Below are 25,750 nucleotides of genomic sequence, written 5' to 3'. Positions count from 1 at the left end.
GCTTCCAAAATCCTGAGAAAATAAATAAATGTTGTTTAAATCATGCAGGCTCTGGCATTTTGTTATGGCTGCCCTAGGAAACTACTAATAACACACTGAGCAAAGCATGGTTCTAAGAGCTTTATTAATATTCACTTATTTGATCCTCTCAACAACCCTATGACATAGATGTTATTAATATACTCATATAACAGAGAGGTTATATTTTGCTTAATTTGCATGTCAAAAGCACTTGAGCTGAAATCTGAAACCTAAGCTGTCTGGGCCATATAATACACTATTAGAAAAAAAAAAAGCTTGGAAATAAGTATTTTACATTTTTAAAAATATACACCTTCTAAAAAATCTGGATAACAGAGACTAACTAAAGTAAGAAGAAAATAAGGCACCTATAATCTACTCAGAGATGAGCACTGCTAATATTCTGGTAGATTTCCTTGCAGTCATTTTTCAATTTTTTAATAATACTGATTTTCCAGATGACAATTTAATACTTCATCACTGGGATATATTTGGTGTATTAAACTCTATGGCAACACTGATTATTACTCTTCTATCCTCAAAATAAGACATGACATGGAAAAGATTCAATTATATTAATACACTCTTTTCAGAAAAGGGAATGACCCCATAATATGAAACCTTGGCTCAGAAACTTAAAACACCTTCTGCCTCTTCTGTGTAAGATCACAGGAGAAAAAAAAAAAAAAAAATTAGCTTTTGTTAGGTGATATCTTTTGGCTTAACCTAGGAAGATGGAGCATAAGATAACACTGTTATTACCTTGTGTACAGTACTTCACAATGTTATTTCCTTTAATTCCATCACTCACAGGTAGATAAACCCCATCTTTTTAGATAAAAAACTAAGTCCAAAAGGTGGAGCAACTTGCTCAAAGTTACATAGCTGCTGCTTAGACCCAAACTGGTGCTTAGAATCAGCTCTAGGACTAAAAAGTCAGCATATTTCCCTGCACCATATTTTCCCATATGGAGGAAAAACACATAATCTCCATCAAAGACATAATTACAATTGCTAAAGAAATAGTTTATTTCACCCACAAAAGTAACACAATAGCTAGTCATTATGGAGCAATAAAGTATAATAAAACTGAAAAATAAATATTTTCTTTACCCTAATTATACAATTAAGAGCCACAGAACTGATGTTTTTAGATCAACAGTAACTATCCATTTTTAGTATTCAAAGTAATAACCTCACCTCAAGAGATTTAATAGATCCAACTAATCTCTCATAGCTCTCATAAACTGCAAAACATCTATGTCCTATGCAGCCTTCTTCAGAATTACAATTTTAAAGCAGGATATAATTTTTGCACTTACATACAGAAGTAGCAGCAGCAATCAATCTTGTATTTGAGACTACTCCAAATTCCTAGACAAAGAAAAGTAAATGAGACTAAATAAGTACACAGTAACCCAATGAACCTAAGTATATCTGAAGTCTATTAAAACAGAGTATTTCCTATGTTTCTCCGATGTCTGCAAAGGAATGATGTACTTAAACATCTAAATTCATGACCTTTCTTTAAAATTACTTTAAACACAAATGCTTAAATAATTTTATAATTTATTATTATTGGAAGGTACCAAAGTAAATAGCTCAGTTGGTAAATCATCTGCCTGCAATGCAGGAGACCTGGGTTCGATTCCTGGGTTGGGAAGATCCCTTGTAGAAGGAAATGGCAACCCACTCCAGGAATTCTTGCCTGGAGAATCCCACGGACAGAGGAGCCTGACAGGCTACAGTCCATAGGATCACAAGAGGCAGACAGGACTTAGCTACTAAACCACCACTACCACCAAAGTAGAAACCAAGCCCTAAAGTGACAGTGCCAGTTTTCTGGACTCAAATTCCTTTCCATGGTATGGCCTTAAGACTTTGGACACTAGTTCCTATTTATTCTCTGAACTTAATATACCCCTGCTGTAAAAATAACTAAAAGGTTTATGAGGTGATCTACCTTACATAGTCTTAATTAATTTGTAGCTAACCTTATAAAGTTAAAAGGCTGTATTCTTTTTTTTTTTTTCTGGCTGCACAGTACAGCCTGCGGGATCTTAGTTCCCTGACCAGGGATCCAACCCAGGCCCTCGGAAGTGACAGTATGGAGTCCAAACCACTGGACCACCAGCGATTTCCCCAAAGCTTCATTTTAAAACTGAAAAATCAAGAATTGGTTCCTTAGTCAAAAAAAGAAACTAACTATGAGAGCCTGTCCAAAAACCTTCAACCTACATCCTTATCTAATTGTGTTTGAACCCATGTATGCCTGTAGTATATGTTTCATATAAACTTCAAGCCGTAATAAATGAAACTGAAATTTAAATGCCTGAGACATTTCTTAAATGACATTTCAATACAGTTCTCACACAACTGGACAAAACATAGAAAGATTTGGTCAAAGTTAAAAGATTTTTTTTAATGCTATAACCAAATATGAAAGAATACATCATCTTCCAGGATAATTCTACCCAAAATTCTTCAGGCAAAAACTTTCACTTAGTAAATTATTATAAGAGTTCTATTCAGTAAATCATGTAACAAAAGATATCTAACAAAGAAGACAAATTAAAACTCTAGTTAATCTACACGAAGTTTATAAAGATTTCTGTCTTAGTTTCCCACACTGGTTGTCCTTCAGATACATTCCATTACATGGTAATATTTGGAAAAGCCACCCCATAACACAGGCCTTTTATAAACACCTTCTTTTCCATTAAAGAACTTAGAAACAGAGTTGGTTCTACCTCCTTAAATTACCACTTACAATTAAATTCCATTCAGTATTCAGAAATACAATTACTATTCTAAACACAGCATCTAAAAATAAAAATATAATATAAAGGATTCATATTACTAAAGATTACAATGGATTATTATAAAAACCAGTTAATTATATCTGCCTTGTTATCTGGATTTTAGCTGAACTCTCTCAAAAATACTGTAAAGGCTAAGTAAGGTGAACAGAGATTTGGTCTTAGCTGAAAGTTCTGATCTTTCTCTTTCCCTCACCCAAACCATTCTTCGTTAGAAAGCATATAATACCTATAACCACCCCAATGCCTGCTTTCCCCACAACCCACTAGGCAGCCAATCAGGAGGCAAGAAGGGAAAACAGCAGAACTCAGGACGCAGGCAGAGGAAAAGGAAGAACGTTCTCAGCTTACAGCAGACAAGCTATAGCATGTATGCAATGCGCCTTAGTGCCAAACAATAAATGTCTTAGAGGCAGAAGATATTTCTTTGATCCCGTACAAATTTCAGTATTTTATATAAGTCACCATCTGTTATTATTTTTACACAGGTAATGTGAAAACTGGAATAGATTAACCAATATACGTTGACTGTACTTTGATGAAGAACAGAAAAGTATTTCATACCTCTACTTTGGATGCCAAAAACACACATGTAGGAGCCATTAATACAGGATCTATACTTTTCAGAGAATACCTAAAATATGATTAAATGAAGGTAAATGTCATTCATACAGAAAACATACATGAAAACATTTCATATAGAAAATATTTATATGGGAAAAAATAACTCTGGCAAACACATAATTCACTTATATAAGGTCATCAACATTAGATAAGGATTTAAAATATACATAAAATATTTCCAAAATAACACATCCCTACCTTGCATAGAATCTCTTGAAATAGACCGTAGCAGTGGCAATAACTTGTTGTCTTAATTTAAGATGTTCACCTAATGCTTGGATAACTAAAAGAGAAATAAAGTTAAATGTATTTCTGATATAATTAACATTTAACAATAATTTACTTGTTAAATGATGACTATATTCATTTTAACAAAGAGAAAAACCTATACATGCTGTACAGCTCTACTTGGATCACAGTGGTCTACTACTAGGGCTGCAAATTTCTTTAAAAATATATAGCTACACATAAACAATAACAAACAGAAATTATCTCACAGTAAAAACTATTCTTGAATCAAGGAGATTGAATGATTATTTCCCTTCTACCTGCTAAGTGTTTTTAATGCTTTTGATATCATTAGACACTTATCAGCATTATAACAATTACTTAATAAAGCTGATAAAAAACCCAAAATGAACCCTCAAAACAACAGAGAGGTAGTTTTGCAATAAGAGTGGACAGAGAGTAATAAAGACTCTGTGACAAAGCCATCGTGTGGCAGAACAAGGACCTTCTAACACTAAATCCTAAAGCATACTTGTAAGACAGGAACAACCAATAAGGGATGCCAATCCAAATAATCATTTATCCTCAAAGTACTCTGCTTTAGCCAGTCTTAAATTAAGTTTAATGATGCATTATAAAAGCTTTGGGAAATTAATACTTTTGGACTGTCTTGAGGGTCTCTGACATGTAAGATTCACAAAAGACTTTACTTTTAAAATGATATATAAATTGTAAAAAAGAAGATACATGCAAATAAAAATGTAAAATAGGGACTAAAACAGTACATCACAAATTACTACAGAAAAACATTTAATTCAGAGGTAACCAACCACACCATTTCAACCAATTAAAAGGGAAGTTTACCATTTGTAAAAAATATCTGTAATTTCCAATACTCTTCTTCCGAGAGAAACTTTAAATCTTTTTGGCGTTCCTTCAACAGATCTTGTTTATCCAAAATCCATTGTAAACTAAAAAAGGCAAAGATTCAGACATTTCATAGAAAATTCACTAACAAAGTTATATAAAATATTCTAAGATTGAACAGGCTGCTAATATTGTGAGAAGTACAGAATACAAGTAACCTTTAAAAACAGTATTTTTCACATTTCTTGGAACACTGACACTGAGAATGATCTCACTAATAAATGTAAATATGCCCTAAAAAAAATCTGCTCTTTTATCCCCTCCTTCTCAGTCTACTGATCTGTCTCTCCCCACCCCCACCTCGTCACTATTCTTGCCTAGCATTTTAATAGGCAGTAATAGTTACACTTTCTTAGTGACAAAGAAACTATCCGATGGTGCCTAAGATTTGAAGTACATCTTTTTTCAGTTGTTCATGACTAACTAGAGTATCCCACTTCACAAATTCCATTCATGTTATTGCTTCAGAATTTATTTTACTAATATTTTCCTCCTCCTGCCTAGTCTATTTTTAAATAGACAGGCAATTGACATGATCCCACAAAATACTCTACAACATGCTTTTGTTACTCACTATGTCCTCAAAGTTTTATGTCAGTGAATTTGTTATTCAGCATCCCTTTAAACTGTTGCATGTCATGATGATGGATCATTATTTAGTTAATCCTTATTGATAGGCATGTAAGTTATTTTTTCCACTATTACAAGTAATGCTCTAAGGAACATCTGTAATGCACCCTTGTATATTTGATTAATATATGGAATAAATTCTTAAAAGTAGAACTAACGGGTCAGTTTTGCTGGTAATTTAGATATGCATTGTCAGCTGGCCTCCCACAGCAGTTTCCATTCACACAAGAGACATGAGTGTGTCATAAAATACTTGACCCAACAGGTTACTACCTTTTATTTTTTAAAGTTTTAAAATCTTTTAATAGTTCATTACACAGTATTTTTAAAAAATACTTGGGCCTTTTAACTTTGTTGATCTACAGACAGAATTAACAATAATTTCAAGGGAAGAAATGTGCTTAATTTATTGCTAGGTAAGATACCTATTCAAAACAAAGCTGTTCCTACTGTAAACAAGCAAATTTTATACACAACTAGTTTGGGATATGACCTTTCTTGAGCTTATCCACCAGAGTGGAAATAATGTCTGTACAAAACCAAATGTTCGTTACTATAACTTTTGCATCACAATTAAAATCCAAACAGTTTTTTAAAAACAGCCAACTCAATCAAAACCCACTACTTCAGAAACAATAGCTTCTTTGAAGCCACTACTACTACTAAGTCACTTCAGTCGTGTCCGACTCTGTGCGACCCCATAGATGGCAGCCCACCAGGCTCCCCCGTCCCTGGGATTCTCCAGGCAAGAACACTGGAGTGGGTTGCCATTTCCTTCTCCAATGCATGAAAGTGAAAAGTGAAAGTGAAGTCGCTGAGTCGTGTTCGACTCTTAGCGACCCCATGGACTGCAGCCTACCAGGCTCCTCCGTCCATGGGATTTTCCAGGCAAGAGTACTGGAGTGGGGTGCCATTGCCTTCTCTGCTTTGAAGCCACAGTAACACTTAAAATATGATGACTCAAATGCAGAAATTTGGTTGATTGGAAAGCTAATTAAACTTCCAACTTTCTCAAACAGAATTATAAAAAGGCAAAATTGTGTTTTTTTACAGAGATACAGTCCACTGGAATCACCAGCACTGGACAGCTGTTAGAGTATTTAGAGTCCTGAGATGATAAGGAAGCCAGACAGCCTTTAGACAGTCTTCTGTTGTCCTTTCTTCCCACTACCTATCTTTTACATAATTTACAACTTTAAGGCAAATTAGTATTTCACTGTTTTATTTAAATTTACTTCTAAGGTAAAACCTTTATTGATTTAATAAAGTTCTTTGGTACACTGTAATTCTAAAACTGAGCGACTGAACTGAATTCTTACATGACCATTTTTCTAATAGAATTATGGTCATCTTTTTTATGATTCAGATAGTCTTATGATCTAAAATTTGTATATTATGGATTAAAAAATCATTTCTTTGTCAAATATGCTCTAGACATTCCCCAAGTTTAGCATGATTTCTCAATATTTAATGATTTGTGATACAGAAATTTGAATCATATATTTATTCAAATTTATTTACATTTTACTTTGATTTTATGTTTGTCACACACGGGAAGGCGTTCCCTGACACAAAATGACTTACAAAAAAATTTCCAGTTCAGTTCAGTCGCTCAGTCATGTCCGACTCTTTGCGACCCCATGAACCACAGCACACCAGGCCTCCCTGTCCATCACCACCTCCTGGAGTCCACCCAAACCCATGTCCATCGAGTCGGTGATGCCATCCAACCATCCCATCCTCTGTCGACCCCTTCTCCTCCCACCCGAAATCTTTCCCAGCATCAGGGTCTTTTCAAATGAGTCAGCTCTTCGCATCAGGTGGCCAAAGTATTGGAGTTTCAGCTTCAACATCATTTCTACATATTTTCTAATACCCCTAAGGCGTTTTTCTTTCAGTTTTTGTGATCCATCTGGAAACTGATATAGGGTATAAAGTAAGGATCCAGCTAAATGTTTTGTTAAATGGTTATTCAAATGTCATCAGAATTTCAGGGTATAATTCTATCATTATATTTGGATCTTTATAATTTCTTCTTTTTAATTTGTTTTTCTTGTTCTTATGCCATGCTATTTTAAAATATATTGTGCTTAGTCATTCAGTCATTTCTGACTCTTTGCAATCCATGGATTTTAGCCTGCTAGGCTCCTCTGTCCATGGGATTTTTCAGGCAAGAATATTGGAGTAAGATGCCATTTCCTCCTCCAGAAGATCTTCCCAACTCAGGGATTGAACCCGCATCTCCTGTCTCCTGCATTGCTGGTGGATTCTTTACCCTCTGAGCCACAGGGGAAACCATATTATTTTAAAACATATATGCTTAGTTGCTCAGTCATGTCTGACTCTTTGCAACCCCATGGACTGTGTAGCCCACCAAGCTCCTCTGTCCATGGGGTTCTCCAGGCAAGAATACTGGACTGGGTTGTCAGTCCCTTCTCCAAATTTAAAACATACAAAATCAAGTAATTAAAATCTGGTATGGAAAAAACCTCTTGCTACTATTCTTCAGAAGATTTCTGGCAATTCTATTATATATTATTCTAAAACACAAACTTTAGAATCATTATATCACATCCCCTAAAAGGAAATTCATACAAAATTTTGTTTGGGATTGCATTATATTTAAAGGTCAATTAGGGAGAAATTATACCCTTACAATGCTAGCATTCAAACTTCATTTATTAAAATCTTTATGTTCTACTTCTGTAAGTCTTACACATTTAAATTTATTCTTGAGTAGTTTATATTTTCTGTTACACTGTAAATTATTTTTTCCATCAACAGTAAAAGAAAGTTTTCAATTTTTAAATTTTGTTAACTGGTCATTTTTATCAAACCTTTATTATTTCTAATAATGTTTCAATTAATTACATTTTCTAGTTAATTTTATCTCCTTGTATTTATCATTTTGTCATGTTTCATTATCCTACTAATTGGGCCTCCCCAGTGGCTCAGGAGTAAAGAATCCACCTGCAATGCAGGAGACCCGGATTCCATCCCTGAATGGTGGAAGATCCCATGGAGAAGGCCATGGCAGCCCACTCCAGTATTCTTGGAGAATGAATGAACTGTCCATGGATAATCTCATGGACAGAGGAGCTTGGCAGGCTACAGTCCACCGGGTCGCAAACAGTCAGACACGACTGACGTCACTAAGCACAAGCACGAGCATCCTACTAATTACATTAATAGTAGCACATTCAGAACAACTTTAAAGAGGCATCCTAATTTTCCTAATGTTTCACCATTAATGCTCTGATATGTATTCATGACATTACCATCCTATTTCTGTTTTAGTAAGAGCTTTAGTCAAGAATGAATGTTGAAAAAAAAATGAATTTTATTAGGTCTTTTTAATGCCTTCACTGTTTACTAACAGATTTCCTAATATTGACTAATTTCTACAATAAAACCAGTGTCATTTTTTATACTTTTAATGTAATGTGGGACTCTGTTTGATAGTAATTTACATTTACATCAATATTCAAAAGTGATCACTGCTGTTGCTACATTTGCTAGATTTTTATCTGTGTTACCATGGCCTCAAGAGAACCAGAAAACTTTTCATGTGAATTGGAACAACTTTAATGGCAGATGGTCTTGAAAGTGGGTAAAAATTTACCTATGAAATAATGTGGGCCTGGAGCAATTTTTAAAGAAGTAGCTCTCTGATAACTTTGTTCTGGCTTTAAAATTTACTTTGAAAATGAAGATAACCCAAAGGTACATCTGTGATTACTTACTTTTCTCCTACCTAATTTTGTATTCCTACATCACCGACTGGATGGACATGAGTTTGAGCAAGCTCCAGGAGTTGGTTATGGACAGAGAACCCTAGCAGCGCTACAGTCCATGGGGTCACAAAGAGTCAGACACGACTGAGGGACTGAACTGACCATTCCTTTTCCCCTATATTCAGTAGCATAGTTTAGTCTACTGTTTTGGTTTTCCCTTCCAAAGAGGCAGCTCTTATAATTTGACGGTTTTTTTCCTTTTCAGTATCAGTGTTACCTTTATTATGCCTGTTTTTCTTAGGTTTATTTCACTGTTTCCTTTTTAATATTCTGAAGTAAAATATATAATTTTTATTCTTTTTCAGTTATTCAAGATGTTAACTTTCTTATAAATTTGGCTTTGGCCACATCCCAAAGATATGAATACATATTAATCTCATTATACTATTTCCTAGATAATATGTAAGTGTATTTTAAATGCTCTCTTTGCTACAGTAAAGCATCCAGAGTTGGTTTTGTAGTTTTAGTTTTTGTCACCTGTTCATTATTTCAGTCAACCAGCAAATGTCTAGTGTCCTTCTAGTTTTACTGCATCATGGTCAAAGAATGTATTGTGTTCTACTTAACTTCCTGAAAAATACTACCAGTGTCTCTGTTTCAAAATCATCCATTTCTTCTCCACAGTTATTTCAAATATTTAAAAAGATAAATTCCACAAACAACTGTTTTTCTTCACAGCACACAGCATGGAAGACAAACCAGTTAACGCCACATATTCTCAAATTTAAAATTACACATGATTGTAAGATTCACCATTATTTCCTATGTTACTGAAGGAAACAAAAACTGCCATGCTGATAACAGCAATGTTATCCATTTTTTAACTGCTGCTAGCAGCAGTTAATGTTAAAGGGCGATTTTAAGCCATGAAAAATCATATCAATCTTCCTCTTTCACCAAAATCACCTAAAACAATGGCTTTCATCATCTTTTTGTTTTTCCTGAATTGCTTGTCTTGTCTTTCATATTTGTTACCTTTTGCAGATCAGGGACTCCATGATTCCCAAGGGATCTGAGTAAGATAAAGTGGCCCCTTCCTCCAGGACTATTTGATTAGGAAGGCAAGGACAGTTTTAAAAACAGCACATTTAATTTTATATTTGAAAAGTGAAAAAATAATTGATTTTATAAAATACATCCTGGCCCCTTTTTAATAAGCCAACAGTAAATGAAAGCATAATGAGAAGACTTATCAAAGGGTCAAACTTCTTTTTTTTAAGTTGAAAAAGGCCTGTAACTTCTGATAATCAACAACTGGCTCCCTGTCAATTTTTTCAGCTTCTTTCAAAGTTAACCAGAATACTACTACTTCACTACAGAAATTTTCCATATTTTAATTTTGCCCAAGCAAATATTTCAGTCAGTGAATACAGTGCAAATTAAATATGATCGGAAGTAAAGCTTCTATAGCCATTCATCTCCACAGAACCACTTACAGCAAGAAAACCTGCTTTTCTGAAAATAGGTTTTAAAGCCCATTGTTTCGTTTTTTCTAGTGCAAACGGCTAAAATACCAATTGAATAATATAGGAATCCATCCTCACACTCAAAATTTACTTATGCTCTCTTCGCATGAAAAAGTATTTACACTAAGGTATCATCAAGTTCTGTGTCTTTCAACTATACACTGTACAGCCTACCCAAAGTTCAATTAGTCCCATCACCATCGTCCTATCTGCTTACACAAATGTATTTAGGGAGAAATGCTTTCAATATTACTCTAGTTCTTCCACGGTACAGACGTCAACAAAAACTTATTCTGGAAAACACGTTAAAGATATTGGTAAAGTCTCTAGAAAATACACTTTTAAAACAAAACATGAGACACAGACTAACGAAATGGACAAATGTTGAGAGCAATTGATCTATAACTTACAAACATAAAAACCATATAGGCTTAAAGACAGTGGCAGAATGCGGTTCATGAGCAGAAACAAGCCTGACTCCCTCCTTTCCTTGGAGTAACAATCCACTCAACACAGAAGAATGATAAACGATTACTGATGCCAACCTACTTTACAAATATCAGGCGAGATCGAACCACAACTGTCCTGAGAAGCCAGCCTCACAGTTCTGAACTGTCACACTTCCCATACCTGTGTCCATCCCATATCCCAACCCTCGCCAGCCCCGCCTCTCCCCTGCCCCCAACCTCGGCCTAGCTAAACCAAAAATCAGAAGCTAAAACTCTCGAACCTTCCTCCTCCGGAGACGCAATCCCTCTTACCCTCCCCCGCCAAGAAATTCTCTACCACTCCAAAACCCGGCCAACGGGGCGCGGTGAGGAGAGTCGCCGAAGAAAAAGCACATCCCGCCTCCGGCCGCCGCCTCCCTGGAGCCTCCGCGGCGCTCCGGACAGGGGCCGAGATCCAGGCCAAAAGGAGTCGCAGGCCCCGTACACCCAGCACCTCCAAGAGCCAGGCCCGGAGAAAACGGAAGATCACTTACTAGTGGGAGCTCTGCCAAAAGTTCCCTGCCATGGAACACAGCTTGGCCTGATAAAAAAGCACCAGCCGGCGGAGCGGAGCGCGGAGCGACCATAGACCCAACCCTCCCGGTCACCGCGCTCCTTGATCTGATGGACTCGGCTCCGCTCCGCGGCGGCGACGGTGAGAGGAAGATAGCACCCTATTCTTCTTGACGCCGGCCGGCAACACTCTGCTGTACAAACCAGTTCCTACGCATGGAAGTTCCGGCCCGCCCCGCGGTAGCGGAGGAAAGAGGCGGGGAGGAGATAGCCCTTGCGCACACTGAAAAAGGAGTCGGGAACTGACTCTCACGAAGTCTCGCGGCAGTTGGGAGAGTATCGCGAGAGGTTTTCGTCATTTCCGGCCTAGAGCCCGCGCGGCTCGTGCGTCTGTGGGAGCTAGGATTCACGGAGAAGGGGTGGGATGGGGAAACCGTCCCTTGTTCGGGTTAACTTTACTCCCATCTTACAGGCTTCCAAAGCAGCACAGTGGCTTTGTATTAAACTATACGACTTCCTGACTTCTGTTCTTTCTCCTGTGTTTGGAAAGAGAAATAAAGTTAATTTTGGCTTCAAAGGGCTTCCCTTGTGGCTCAGCTGGTAACGGATCCAGCCGCAATGCGGGAGACCTGGGTTCGATCCCTGTGTTTGGAAGATCCCCTGGAGAAGGGAAAGGCTACCCACTCCAGTATTCTGGCCTGGAGAATTCTATGGACTGTATAATCCATGGGATCGCAAACAGTCGGACACGACTGAGCGACTTTGACACTTTCACTTGGCCTCAAAACCTAACAAGCCGAATAGGTTCTTAATGGAGTTCTTTTGGATTGAAGTGACTGCGAAACAATGCAAAAAGAGATTACGACAAATTACTAGAAGCTAGGAGATTCAGGTCCCTTCCTTCTGTGAACTTTCAGGCAGTTTACCAGAATGCCACATAGAAATACTTCCTGTGTACAACCTGGTTTCTGCTTCCTACCCAGAACTCCAGCGTCTAAATGCCCAGCATCCCTCAGTTTTCTCAGTGGCCCTGCAAGTCAGGAGCATCAGCTTAGGCTTCATTAGTTCAAAGGTAAATCATCTTTGAGGGACCCCATAAATGTAGGTTTAATTGAATTGGCTTGAACCAAAAACTAGTTTCCACTGTTTCCCCATCTATTTCCCATGAAGTGATGGGACCAGATGCCATGATCTTCGTTTTCTGAATGTTGAGCTTTAAGCCAACTTTTTCGCTCTTCTCTTTCACTTTCATCAAGAGGCTTTTTAGTTCCTCTTCACTTTCTGCCATAAGGGTGATGTCATCTGTATATCTGAGGTTATTGATATTTCTCCTGGCAATCTTGATTCCAGCTTATGCTTCTTCCAGCCCAGCGTTTCTCATGATGTACTCTGCATATAAGTTAAATAAGCAAGGTGACAATATACAGCCTTGACGTACTCCTTTCCCTATTTGGAACCAGTCTGTTGTTCCATGTCCAATTCTAGCTGTTGCTTCCTGACCTGCATATAGGTTTCTCAAGAGGCAGGTCAGGGGGCCTGGTATTCCCATCTCTTTCAGAATTTTCCACAGTTTCTTGTGATCCACACAGTCAAAGGCTTTGGCATAGTCAATAAAGCAGAAATAGATGTTTTTCTGGAACTCTCTTGCTTTTTCCATGATCCAGTGGATGTTGGCAATTTGATCTCTGGTTCCTCTGCCTTTTCTAAAACCAGCTTGAACATCAGGAAGTTCATGGTTCATGTACTGCTGAAGCCTGGTTTGGAGAATTTTGAGCGTTACTTCACTAGTGTGTGAGATGAGTGCAATTGTGCAGTAGTTAGAGCATTCTTTGGCATTGCCTTTCTTTGGGATTGGAATGAAAACTCAGATTTTCCAGTCCTGTGGCCACTGCTCAGTTTTCCAAATTTGTTGGCATATTGAGTGCAGCACTTTCACAGCATCATCTTTCAGGATTTGAAATAGCTCAACTGGAATTCCATCACCTCCACTAGCTTTGTTCATAGTGATGCTTCCTAAGGCCCACTTGACTTCACATTCCAGGATGTCTGGCTCTAGGTGAGTGATCACACCATCGTGATTATCTTGGTTGTGAAGATCTTTTGGGTACAGTTCTTCTGTATATTCTTGCCACCTCTTCTTAATATCTTCTGCTTCTGTTAGGCCCATACGATTTCTGTCCTTTATCAAGCCCATCTTTGCATGAAATGTTCCCTTGGTATCTCTAATTTTCTTGAAGAGATCTCAAGTCTTTCCCATTCTGTTGTTTTCCTCTGTTTCTTTGCATTGATCTCTGAGGAAGGCTTTCTTATCTCTCCTTGCTATTCTTTGGAACTCTGCATTCAGATGCTTATATCTTTCCTTTTCTCCTTTGCTTTTCACTTCTCTTCTAACAGCTATTTGTAAGGCCTCCTCAGGCAGACATTTTGCTTTTTTGCATTTCTTTTCCATGGGGATGGTCTTGATCCCTGTCTCCTGTACAATGTCATGAACCTCTGTCCATAGTTCATCAGGCACTCTATCAGATCTAGTTCCTTAAATCTATTTCTCACTTCCACTGTATAATCATAAGGGATTTGATTTAGGTCAAAATCAAATGGTGCAGAGGGTGATTGCAGCCATGAAATTAAAAGACGCTTACTCCTTGGAAGGAAAATTATGACCAACCTAGATAGTATATTGAAAAGCAGAGATATTACTTTGTCAACAAAGGTCCATCTAGTCAAGGCTATGCTTTCCAGTGGTCATGTATGGATGTGAAAATTGGACTGTGAAGAAAGCTGAGCACCGAAGAATTGATACTTTTGAACTGTGGTGTTGGAGAAGACTCGAGAGTCCCTTGGACTGCAGGGAGGTCCAACCAGTCCATCCTAAAGGAGATCAGTGCTGGCTGTTCATTGGAAAGACTGATGCTGAAGCTGAAATCCAATACCTTGGCCACCTCATGCAAAGAGTTGACTCATTGGAAAAGACTTCGATGCTGGGAGGGATTGGGGGCAGGAGGAGAAGGGGACGACAGAGGATGAGATGGCTGGATGGCATCACCGACTCGATGGACATGAGTTTGAGTGAACTCCTGGAGTTGGTGATGAACAAGGAGGCCTGATGTGTTGTGATTCATGGGATCGCAAAGAGTCTGACAGGACTGAGTGACTGAACCTAACTGAACTGAAAAACTAGTTTAGGATATCTCTGGTGGAATGCAGCAATTTACGAAAGCTGTTAAAATGTCTAAATACCCCAGCTTATCTGGATGCAAAAGCCATGTAAGTTTGCTGGCGGCTTTTTTTTTTTTCTCTGATACTTAAATTTCCTTTATAAGTTTAGGAATATTCTTTCTCAGTCCTTACTACACATATAATTTGAACTCACTGATATTAAATCAGTCTGAAGATTCCCAGTGAAGGAAAGTTACACCGCTCAAAACTCCCCGCCACGTCCTCCCCACCATTCTATGCAAAACAAAGAACTCTCACAACAAAGGAAAAAAATTTTTACAGTACCTGGTGGCTCAGATGGTAAAGCGTCTGTCTACAATGCAGGAGACCCGGGTTCAATCCCTGGGTTGGGAAGATCCTCTCCTGGAGAAGGAAATGGCAGTCCACTCCAGTACTATTGCCTGAAAAATCCCATGGACAGAGGAGCCTGGTAGGCTACAGTCCATGGGGTTGCAAAGAGTCGGACACAACTGAGCGACTTCACTTACTTAAGGTTGATTACGCCCAGCTCCCAGCTGGTCCCAACCTCTGCCCAATCTTCAGAATTCCTTGCCCCAGCCATTTAAGAGATAACAACTCTGAACAACCCTGGAGAAGAACAGGCCCCCTTAAGACAGTAGATTTCCACATATATGCCTGTATAATGGAGAAGGAAATGGCAACCTACTCCAGTGTTCTTGCCTGGAAAATCCCATGGACAGAGGAACCAGGTAGGCTGCAGTCCGTGGGGTCTCGAAGAGTCGGACATGACTGAGCGTCTTCACTTTCACTCTTCACTTTCATGCATTGGAGAAGGAAATGGCAACCCACTCCAGTGTTCTTGCCTGGAGAATCCCTGGAATGGAGGAGCCTGGCGGGCTGCCATCTATGGGGTTGCACAGAGTCGAACACGACTGAAGTGACTTAGCAGCAGCAGCAGCAGCCTGTAATATACTTACTCTTTTCTTGGGTTAGTGTAGTAGCTCACTAATCTGACTGATGCCCCTTCTTGCCTCATTAAAGGTGATCTATTCCTGTAAAGTGCTGGTCTCCTTTTTCCGAACCTCGTCTTCTCTAACTCCCTTACCCTACACCCAGGACCAAGAAACGGAACATTCCCAAGAAGATCCTCCGGAACAAAAAAATATCTAAATAATAAACATGCTAAGCCTAGCCAGCATGAACCAATTACAGAAGCCTGTCTGAATTGTGATTTTAACTAAAAGTTTACACCAAGTTACTGTATTATTTTTCTTAAGAAAGAAGGTATTTAAGGAAAGGAAATTTCTGAAATATGTAAATGGATGTCAGAAAGATCAAATTTGGCAAGGTGCGTGTTTGAGTTTACTATTGCTGCTATAACAAATGACCATAAACTTGGTGATGTGAAACAGCACACATTTATTATTTTACAGTTCTGGTGGTCAGAAATCCTAAATTCGTGGGTCTGTCATTGGGGCTAAAGTCACAGGGTCACTGGGACTGTGTTCCTGCCTAAAAGCTCTAGAGGAGAATTTTTTCTTGTCTTTTCCAACTTCTAAAGGTTGCCCACATACCGTAGCTCACAGCCCCCTTTCATTTTCAAAGCCAGCAATGGCCAATTGACTCACATAGCATCACTCTGACAGTGACTCTTCTGCCTCCCTTTTCTGCATTTAAAATACTCTGTGATTATTACGTTGTTTGCACCTGAATAAGCTGGATTCTTTATTTTAAATTCAACCTATTAGCAATCTCAACTCCATTTTCAGACTCAATTTTCCTTTGCCCTGTAACTCAAGATTTGATCGCTGGCCCACCCACTCACCTCCCATTATGTGCCTGGTTCATAACAGGGGGTTGAGGACCCTGGACCTAACTTATTCACAGGTGTTTGAGGATTAGGATGTGGACATCTTTGGATGGGGTGCACTATTCTGACTTCTGTAATGCCTTCCAATTATTCAATGGCCCTGGCTCATGGACTTAAGTATCTAGGCTCTTCAACAGGTATGGCCTTAGAATGGAAGCGATGCCTCGGAGTGATATAGCTTAATAGCCCTGGCTCTTACTGATTCTTATAACTAACAAAAAACCTTTGTAAAATGAGTGCTTTGTGGTATTGAACTCTACCTTCTCCAGAATCTTATATATTGACTTCCCCCCACTGCCATTTTGGAGAAGTCTCTCAGAGCTATCTGAGATGCTGCCTCCCGGGCTGCAGTCCTCATTTTGTCCCCAGTAAAACTTAACTTGCCACTCTCAAGTGGTACATCTTTTTTAGTCAACAGTTATCGCGACCACGAAGGGACCCAGAGTGGACTTCCTTCCTTCAACTGGACTCCACGAGGAACCAGAGCTTTGGTACCAGCAGCGGCCCCTTGTGCCCATTCTTGGGGAGTGCAGACGAATTTGGAGTGTGACTCCTGCCTGGTGAAGTTCTGGTTTGGTTTGGTTTGAGTGTGCAGACATCTGGTACATACTGCTCGAGCTAACCTGGGAACCCCTTGGAAAAACAGATTTTTTTTTTTCGACTGGTCAATCTATAGCTGTGACAAGAAAAATGGCCTAAAATATTAGATCTTTATTGACAATAGGATAGGAAAATGGACTAAAGTTCCCTGGACTTCCTTCTGTAATTAACAGCCTGGGGCTGATCAAACTAAGACCTCACTTCCCTAGAGGGACAATCCCTGCTGGGACCAATCTGCTCTTGTTATAAGGACCAACTTGAGCACTGTCTGGTCTAAATTCTGGCTGTAAAACTATGATCAGAGAAAAATATTATTTTTGACAATGTGGTCACAATATTCTTTAGACTCCAGAGAAAGCTTGAAGAAAAAAATTATCTTTTTAAGAATTCTTGCCCTGAGGAAATAATTCCGCCTGGAATGCGGAAGACCCAGGTTTGATCCCTGGGTCGGGAAGATCCCCTAGAGAAGGAAATGGCAACCCGCTCCAGTACTCTTGCCTGGAGAATCCCATGGAGGGAGGAGCTGGTAGGCTACAGCCCATGGGGTCGCAAAGAGTCGGACACAACTGAGCAACTTCACTTTCACTTTCACTGACTAAGTAGTCCTCCAGTAATAATTTGGCTTTTCACATGGATTTGCCTATAGAAACATAATGCTCTAAGTAGTGAACAAAAGTATTTGGTCAATTAGGCAATTATTATTATCCTCATAGATTAACAAATTTATACTGGCTTTTTAACATATGAATTTCTGTGTGTTTGGTTAATGTGTGTCCACACCTAAGAGATGGTCTAGACTTGGTAGAATGGCAGCTCAGGTTTCTGAATCTGTGAGAATAAAAGCCAGATTGTAAAACTCTGAAGAAATCCATCTGTCTCAGTAATCTTCCCAAATGATTGAAATCTGACTTTAATATATTTTTCAAACTCATACTCAGAATGGATCTCACAGTCTGGCTGTGGACTGAAAGGCTCTCCTAATTGCTCCCATCACATCCTTTACTCCTGGAACACTGGCTAATTTCCTCCAATGAATGAATCTTTTCATTCATTCTTTTTTCAAATTTGTGTGTTTTAATTAGACTCCTTTGATTGCTAATGTTCCTTTCAGAAATGTACAGTTCACTATACAAAGAAACATGAATTGACAATAGAACCGTAACTAGAAAACTATGCAAGATTGAGGCATACTTCTTTTTTAATTATCTTTTTAAACTAGGTTTCATTTTAGACTTGCTTAAAAAGTTGAAATATAGGTGATTTACAATGTTATGTTAATTTCTGCCTTACAGCAGAGTGATTTAGTTATACATATACATCAGTTCAGTTCAGTTCAGTTCAGTCGCTCAGTCGTGTCCAACTCCTTGCGACCCCATGAATCACAGCACGCCAGGCCTCCCTGTCCATCACCAACTCGCGGAGTTCACTCAGACTTGCGTCCATCGAGTCGGTGATGCCATCCAGCCATCTCATCCTCTGTCGTCCCCTTCTCCTTCTGCCCCCAATCTCTCCCAGCATCAGTCTTTTCCAATGAGTCAACTCTTCGCATGAGGTGGCCAAAGTACTGGAGCTTCAGCTTTCGCATCATTCCCTCCAAAGAAATCCCAGGGCATACCTTCTTTTTTAAAAAATACTTTTCCATTATGGTTTATTATAGGATACTGAATATATTTCCCTCTGCTATACAGTAGGATCATGTTGTTTATCCACTCTATATGTAATAGCTTACATCTGCTAAACCCAACCTCCCACTATATCTTCCTCCCCAGCTCCATCCCCCTTGGCAACAAGTCTGTGTCTATGTCTGTGAATCTGTTTCATAGATAGGTTCTCTTGTGTGATTTTAGATTCCACATATAAGTGATATCACATGGTATTTGTCTTTCTCTGACTTACTTCACTTAACATGATAATCTCTAGTTGCAACCATGTTGCTGCAGATATTTTATTCTTTTTATGGCTGAGTAGTACTCTGTTGTAAATATGGATCACATCTTCTTTCTCCATTCATCTGTTGATGGACATTAAGGTTGTTTCCGCATCTTGGCTATTGTGAATACTGCTGCTATGAACATAGGAGTGCCTGTATCTTTTTATAGTTTTGTCTGAATATATGCCAAGGAGTGAGCTGGGTCATATGGTAATTCTATTTTCAGTTTTCTGAGGAACCTCTATACTGTTTTCCATCGTGGCTTCACCAACTTACATTCCCACCAATAGTGTAGGAGGGTTCCCTTTTCTTCACACCCACTCCAGCATATTTTATTTGCAGACATTTTAATGATGGCCATTCTGACTGGTGTGAGGTGGTACTTCATTGCAGTAGTTTCTCTAATAATTAGCAAACTTGAGCATCTTTTCATGGAGGCTTACTTCTTTCTTATGTTTTCTTGTTTCCAGCTAGCCTGTGTAGTTCCCTCCATTCTCTGTCTACTTCATAGTCTCTGCTCACTGTAGCTAATTTTTGTGCTCTTCATCTTTTCTTTACATCGTGAACTTTGAACTTAGCTTCCACTCTATTTCATGCACCTTTTTTATTCTGGTTTATTCATATACTAGAGGTAACACGAAAAACATATTTTTCAGGGATTCCACACCATACAGCCAGGGGCAGTCCTGATTAGAATTACCATGACTGGCTAAGAGGATGATCCCTAACCTTGACTGTTTTAGAGTTTACCTGTGGCGGGGATGGGGATCGGGAAGTGAAGTGAAGTGAAGTTGCTCAGTGGTGTCCGACTCTTTGCGACTCCATGGACTGGAGCCTGTCAGGCTCCTCCATCCCTGGGATTTTCCAGGCAAGAGTGCTGGGGTGGATTGCCGTTTCCTTCTCCAGGGGACTTTCCCGACCCAGGAAACGAACCCAGGTCTCCCGCGTTGCGGGCAGATGCTTTACCGTGGGAGCCATCAAACATTGTATTTCTCAAGCTTCACTTCCAGACCAAAATATTTTGTAGAACTAATGTACATATACATGTATTTACATGACTGTATATGTATTTATAATACATATACAGTGTATATGTATTATGTATTATGTATGGAGAAGGCAGTGGCAACCCACTCCAGTACTCTTGCCTGGAAAATCCCATGGATGGAGGAGCCTGGTAGGTTGCAGTCCATGGGGTCACGAAGAGTCGGACACGACTGAGCATCTTCACTTTCACTTTTCCCTTTCCTGCACTGGAGAAGGAAATGGCAACCCACTCCAGTGTTCTTGCCTGGAGAATCCCAGGGACGGGGGAGCCTGGTGGGCTGCCATCTATGGGGTCACACAGAGTCGGACACGACTGAAGTGACTTAGCAGTAGCAGATATGTATTTAAGTTTGAACAAGGAAAAACTGTGGAAGAATATGCACACAAAGTTATAATGGGATTAGTGAGACAGAACAAGGCTGCTGCTAAGATATGGATTCTTGGGCAAAAATTTTTGTGGGCTCTCTTTCTGTATTAACATTCTGAATAAAAAATGTACTCCACTGGAGACTGTAAAGTCAAAAACAAAAAGAACCGTAGAAACATTGTACTCTGGTTTGTACATCTGTTTTTCATAAAAATATAGGCTAATAATTCTGAATATGCTTTGCATGTATGCTGAGGTTGAACAAATAAGTAAATGGATAGTAGCTAATGGGAGCCAGATTTCTTACTATCAGATAAAGAAGTTACAGATAATCAACGGAGAACGGATAGACTGAACTCTATGGTAATGAATTAGAGTTAAAGATCAGAGAATTAACTCTGTTTAGCTCATTATATACACAAACAGATATAAAATAATCATAGATATGTTTGTACACAGGTGTTAGTATACATATATATGTTTCCTAGTTCTACCTGCTGAGAGAAGCTAGGAGCAGTGACGCCCCAATTGCAAGCAGGACACTCACACCAGATCTTAGTTTCCAAATACTGTTCTCCAATAAAAGGAACCCAGGATCCTTGGAGAAATAGCCAGTTATAAGGCTGGGCAGGGAAAATGCAAGATGATCCTAATTCATACTACCAGTAAGGAAGGAAGTGAGCAAAAATGAAAAAGAAGGAAGGAAATGTATCAAAAGGACACAGCAGTCAACTTGAAAAAGACCCCAGTAACCTAAGGTGGAAAGGCTGGAGCAATAGCAACAACAAAATAGTGTACTATTGTAGCCAAAAAAATAAAATAAATATACCCGAATCCATATTGATACAAATATATGTTTGAATAAATAAATGGGTAAAAAGAGATAAATCCTCCTTACTGAAGAATTCCAAACAATACATGCACATACTTCCCACTATTCATAAGATGGAACTTTCGGGGTTTATTTTGACCTCATGGAATATTTGGCAATATCTGCAGATGTTTTTGTTTGTCACAACTATGAGGTGGGTGCTAAGGGCATCTATTAGGTAGAGGCCAGGTATGTTGTTAAATATCCTGCAATGCTGTATGTGCAACAACGCTGAATTATCCATCCCAAAGTGCCAGTAGTGCCAAGTCTGAGAAACTTCTCTCTGTGATATATATGGTGAGATGGGTGTGTTATGATTATGAGGAGAAGGCAGTCAGGCTAAGAATGACAAAACTAAGACAGGGGAAAAAAACTGGTTCCTTGTGGAATTAACCCACCCTCAAAAAACTGCCTCCAGACTTCCTGTTATGTGGAAATAATGTCCCTTTATTGTTTAAACAACTTTCAGTTGCCATTTCTAATACCCACAGACAAGATCATCCTAACTGGCAAGGAGAGAGAAGGAGGATTAGGACAAAATATGGTAAGCACATTCTATAAGCACAGAGTGTCCCAGGGCAAGAGGAAATGGCCAATCTTGTACTGACTCTCTGAAGTGTTATTTACTCTGGGAAGCTTTCCAAAGTAAGTTCTGTTGTTGAAATTCTCAGCTAGACACTTCCATCACATTATACCACACTGATTTTATTTGTTCTTCTCGGAAAATTGAATAAAAACTATTTGTGAGTTGAAATTAGGAAGCATAAATTATACTTTTTATATATTCTTTGAGGAAACAGCCTCAAAACTTTTCTTTAAGACTTTAAAATGCTGAAAAGGGGGGAAATAGCATGATCTCTTTAAATTTTCAACTTAGAGAAATGGTTGGAACTGAACTTTGTTATTATTCAGCTGCTAAGTCATGTCTGACTTTTTACAACCTCATGGACTGACTTCAGCATGCCAGGCTTCCCCGTCCTTCACTATCTCCTGGAGTCTGCTCAGACTTATGTCCATTGAGTTGCTGATGCCATCCAGTCATCTCATCCTCTGGAACTGAACTTGAAAAATGATTTTTGTGTTAATTATAAAACAATGGATAAATAGGGATAGGAAAAAATGGAGAAAGAAAAACATTACTGAATTTTACTTTTTTCTCTCTCTCTCTCTAATGTGATACAAGGGAGGAAATCATGGAATACAGAGCATAGTGAAAAACTTTAAATGATCTTATGGGAGCTATTTATTTAATAAGAGATGATTAAGGCAACACTGGGGGCAAGAGATTCAGGGATCCATGGCCAATAAGAGAAATGCCTTGTATAATTTGATCTAAAAGTTTTCCTTGTGATAAATCATAGTGGGAAAGAATATAAAATATATTTATATAAATAAATAAAAATATAAACAAATATTTTAAAAGAATATATATAGGTGTATGTATATAGGGCTTCCTTGGTGGCACAGACAGTAAAGAATCTACCTGCGATGCAAGAGACCCAAGTTTGATACCTGAGTCAGAAAGATCCCCTGGAGAAGGGAATGGCTATGAACACCAGTATTCTTGTCTGGAGAATGCCATGGACAGAGGAACCTGGTGGGCTACAATCCATGGGGGTGCAAAAAGTCAGACACAACCGAGTGACTAACACACACATATATATATACATGTATTGTTTTTGTTCAGTAGAAATTAACACAATATTATAAAATACTTGAATTTGGTGAGTTCATACTCTAATGCTATCTCTCATTACACATTGTACATTTAATAATGATTAGAAACATTTTGAATATGAGCAGTCTTCTCAATGCACATTTTTTAATACAGAAATCCTCATTTAGTGCTTGCTTCAGCAACATATATACTAAAATTGGAATGATATAGAGATTAGCATGGCCCCTGTGCAAGGATAACATGAAAATTTGTGAATATTCACATTTTTAAAAAAAATCCCATTCAACTGCTGGGTCATCAATTCCTGATTTTCTATCTTGTAAAATCAAATTCAGCTACCCAAAACTATAGTTAATAATAATTACATGTATATATTTTACTTAATCCTATTGACATGCCTATTAAGTGGTAGTATTAGGCTCTTTTTATGGATAAGCAAATAGGCTGAAAAGTTAAACAACCAGCTCAGGTCTACAAATGTAGTATGGTGGAGCCAGAATGCAACACCAGTCTGCATGTCTGGAGTGGGTATGACTTCTGTATTATATAAATAGTGCCAAGAAGGGACAAACCAAGTACTTGTCAACACTGAACATATTAAGGACCAGCAAATATCACACTCCCACAGGCCCTCACACAGTACTGAACACTTTACTAAAGATTCCTCAATAAATACTTATGATTAATTTTTAAATGTCCTTGTTGAAACAGAACTATACTGTTCATGAATAGTGGGCAAAGCACTGAATAGAACAATAGACCCAGATGTTAACAAGAGCTCTTCTATTAACTATGTGGCCTTGGACAAATTACTTATTGGAGGCTCAGCTTTAGACTCAGAATAATGGTTCTTGATGGTCAGTTATCATGGTTGGTGAGCAGTAGCCGAGCCAAGATGCTATGGAATCTTCTATCTCTCCATTAGATTACTAAGAGGACCATAAGTACTGCTTTACGCAGGCAGTTTGGAAATAAGCTTCCAGCAAAACAAAAGCTGTTTCAGGAGGATCATGGAATTCCAGTGCATCTGAAGGGTAGGATAGCTGATGCCCTCCTATATAGAACCACCATGGTTCTTATAGTTGGTGAAACAGCAGATGCCATATATCAGCTGGCTGTGGTTTCATTTCCCAAAAAGCAGGACTGACTTCAGTTTATCTTCCCAGCAATCAGTTGGTTCAATTCCATTTAGCTCTGTGTGGACCAGTAAATCTGATACACAACTGAGTTCTTTGAGTCAGTATTTATTGACTTGTACTAACTGCCATCAATAAAGCAGTCTTTACCATGAAAAAAACAAGTCAGGATAACAATACCAGCTGGGCCTGCTTTCCAATGTTGGACAACATATGGAGGTGATCTTTGGAAAACATGATTTGTTGAACAAATGAAAGGCTTTACAGTCTCAAATTCTAAGCTCAAGAAGTCCATTTAACCTCTGCTATACTGACTGAATTGGTTATGGTGTAAACCTAGCTCAACAGCCCACCATAAGTCTGGCTGATAACTTCATCCTTTCATTGGATTCTACTTCTCTGAACCTATTCTTTGGCATTTATCATTTGATTTCATCTCTCTTTCACCCAAACCAATCAGTTTCCAAAGTAATTTTCTGGCACCAAAGAGAAGAAAGTATGCTGCCCAGAACACAGGGGCAAACTGTTCAAAAGACCACAGGAAACTTCTGCCCCTTCTTCTTATCCCAGTTGCATTAATCATATTTAAAATTTTTCTGTATGACATTTTGACATCTTAAATAATCTTTGTGGCTGGGAAGAGACTGCTCCATCAGGGCTAGCTAATTCTTAGGGAGTGCAAAGGATCCAACAAGATGTATGCCCTTGATATGTAAACTAATGAATCCAGAGCCATCATACCTTTGCTATCTGGCCCATATTCCTGTGCCTTAATCACCACAGGGTTAGGTGCCAGGCAATAAGGACCACCCCATCATAGGAACAGAATAAAGGGACAAAGTACAGCAATTCAATAAGTAATCCCACTAGGGAAACATAAGTAAAGAAAAAAGTATGGGATGGGACTTCCCTGGTGGTCCAGTGGCTAAGACTCTGAACTCCCAAAGCAGAAAGTCTAGGTTTGATCCCTGTTTAGGGAAGTAGATCTTACATAACATCACTAAGAGTTTGGATACTGCAACTAAAGATTCCACATGCTGCAACTGAAGATCTATAATACGTGCTGGAACTAAGACCCAGCACAGCCAAATAGGTAAATAAGTAAATATTATTTTTGAAAAAGAAAAAAAAAATGTATGATAGACCCTCATAAGTTAAGGATCACTCAAGAAAGCACGTTTGCTTAACAAAACCATGCCAGGGAGCCACAAGTCTCATGACCCAAAGCAATAAAACAATGGTGGAGTGGGATGATTTGGGAGAATGGCATTGAAACATGTATAATATCATATAAGAAATGAATCTCCAGTCTAGGTTCGATGCAGGATACAGGATGCTTGGGGTTGATGCACTGGGATGACCCAGAGGGATGGTATGGGGAGGGAGGTGGGAGGGGGTTCAGGATTGGGAACACGTGTACACCCGTGGTAGATTGATGTTGATATATGGCAAAACCAATATAATATTGTAAAGTATAATAATAATAATAATAATATAATAAAATAAAAAATAAAATACAAAGCAAATGAAGGAAATAAAAAATCCTCCAGGGAAATTCCCTGGT

The 25,750-nt window shown here is 38.6% G+C and overlaps 1 protein-coding gene, 1 non-coding gene and 1 pseudogene across 5 annotated transcripts in view; 2 read left to right on the top strand and 1 right to left on the bottom strand.

Annotated features, from left to right (window-relative positions):
* CCNC (cyclin C) overlaps positions 1 to 11,651 on the bottom strand; it is a 35,467-nt gene extending 23,816 nt beyond the window's left edge. For all 4 annotated transcript variants that reach the window (XM_027972424.2, XM_060419557.1, XM_027972423.3 and 1 more), the window contains exons 1-5: positions 11,492 to 11,651; positions 4,557 to 4,663; positions 3,663 to 3,747; positions 3,405 to 3,474; positions 1,344 to 1,395 (exon numbers count right to left, since the gene is read on the bottom strand). In XM_027972424.2, the coding sequence (XP_027828225.1) occupies positions 1,344 to 1,395; positions 3,405 to 3,474; positions 3,663 to 3,747; positions 4,557 to 4,663; positions 11,492 to 11,523 (346 nt within the window). In that variant the 5' untranslated portion in view covers positions 11,524 to 11,651. The remainder of the gene's footprint in view (positions 1 to 1,343; positions 1,396 to 3,404; positions 3,475 to 3,662; positions 3,748 to 4,556; positions 4,664 to 11,491) is intronic.
* Positions 11,652 to 23,216: 11,565 nt separating this feature from the next.
* LOC114116264 (U6 spliceosomal RNA) lies at positions 23,217 to 23,320 on the top strand. The gene has a single exon (XR_003590252.2). It is a non-coding gene; the product is annotated as a U6 spliceosomal RNA (small nuclear RNA).
* A 625-nt stretch (positions 23,321 to 23,945) lies between these two features.
* Positions 23,946 to 24,197, top strand: LOC114116195 (cytochrome c oxidase subunit 7A2, mitochondrial-like; annotated as a pseudogene).
* Positions 24,198 to 25,750: the final 1,553 nt, after the last annotated feature.

The sequence above is a fragment of the Ovis aries genome, chromosome 8 (genome assembly GCF_016772045.2).
Source record: "Ovis aries strain OAR_USU_Benz2616 breed Rambouillet chromosome 8, ARS-UI_Ramb_v3.0, whole genome shotgun sequence".
In the NCBI taxonomy this organism is placed as follows: domain Eukaryota; kingdom Metazoa; phylum Chordata; class Mammalia; order Artiodactyla; family Bovidae; genus Ovis; species Ovis aries.
This window is presented reverse-complemented; position numbering and strand designations above follow the sequence as displayed.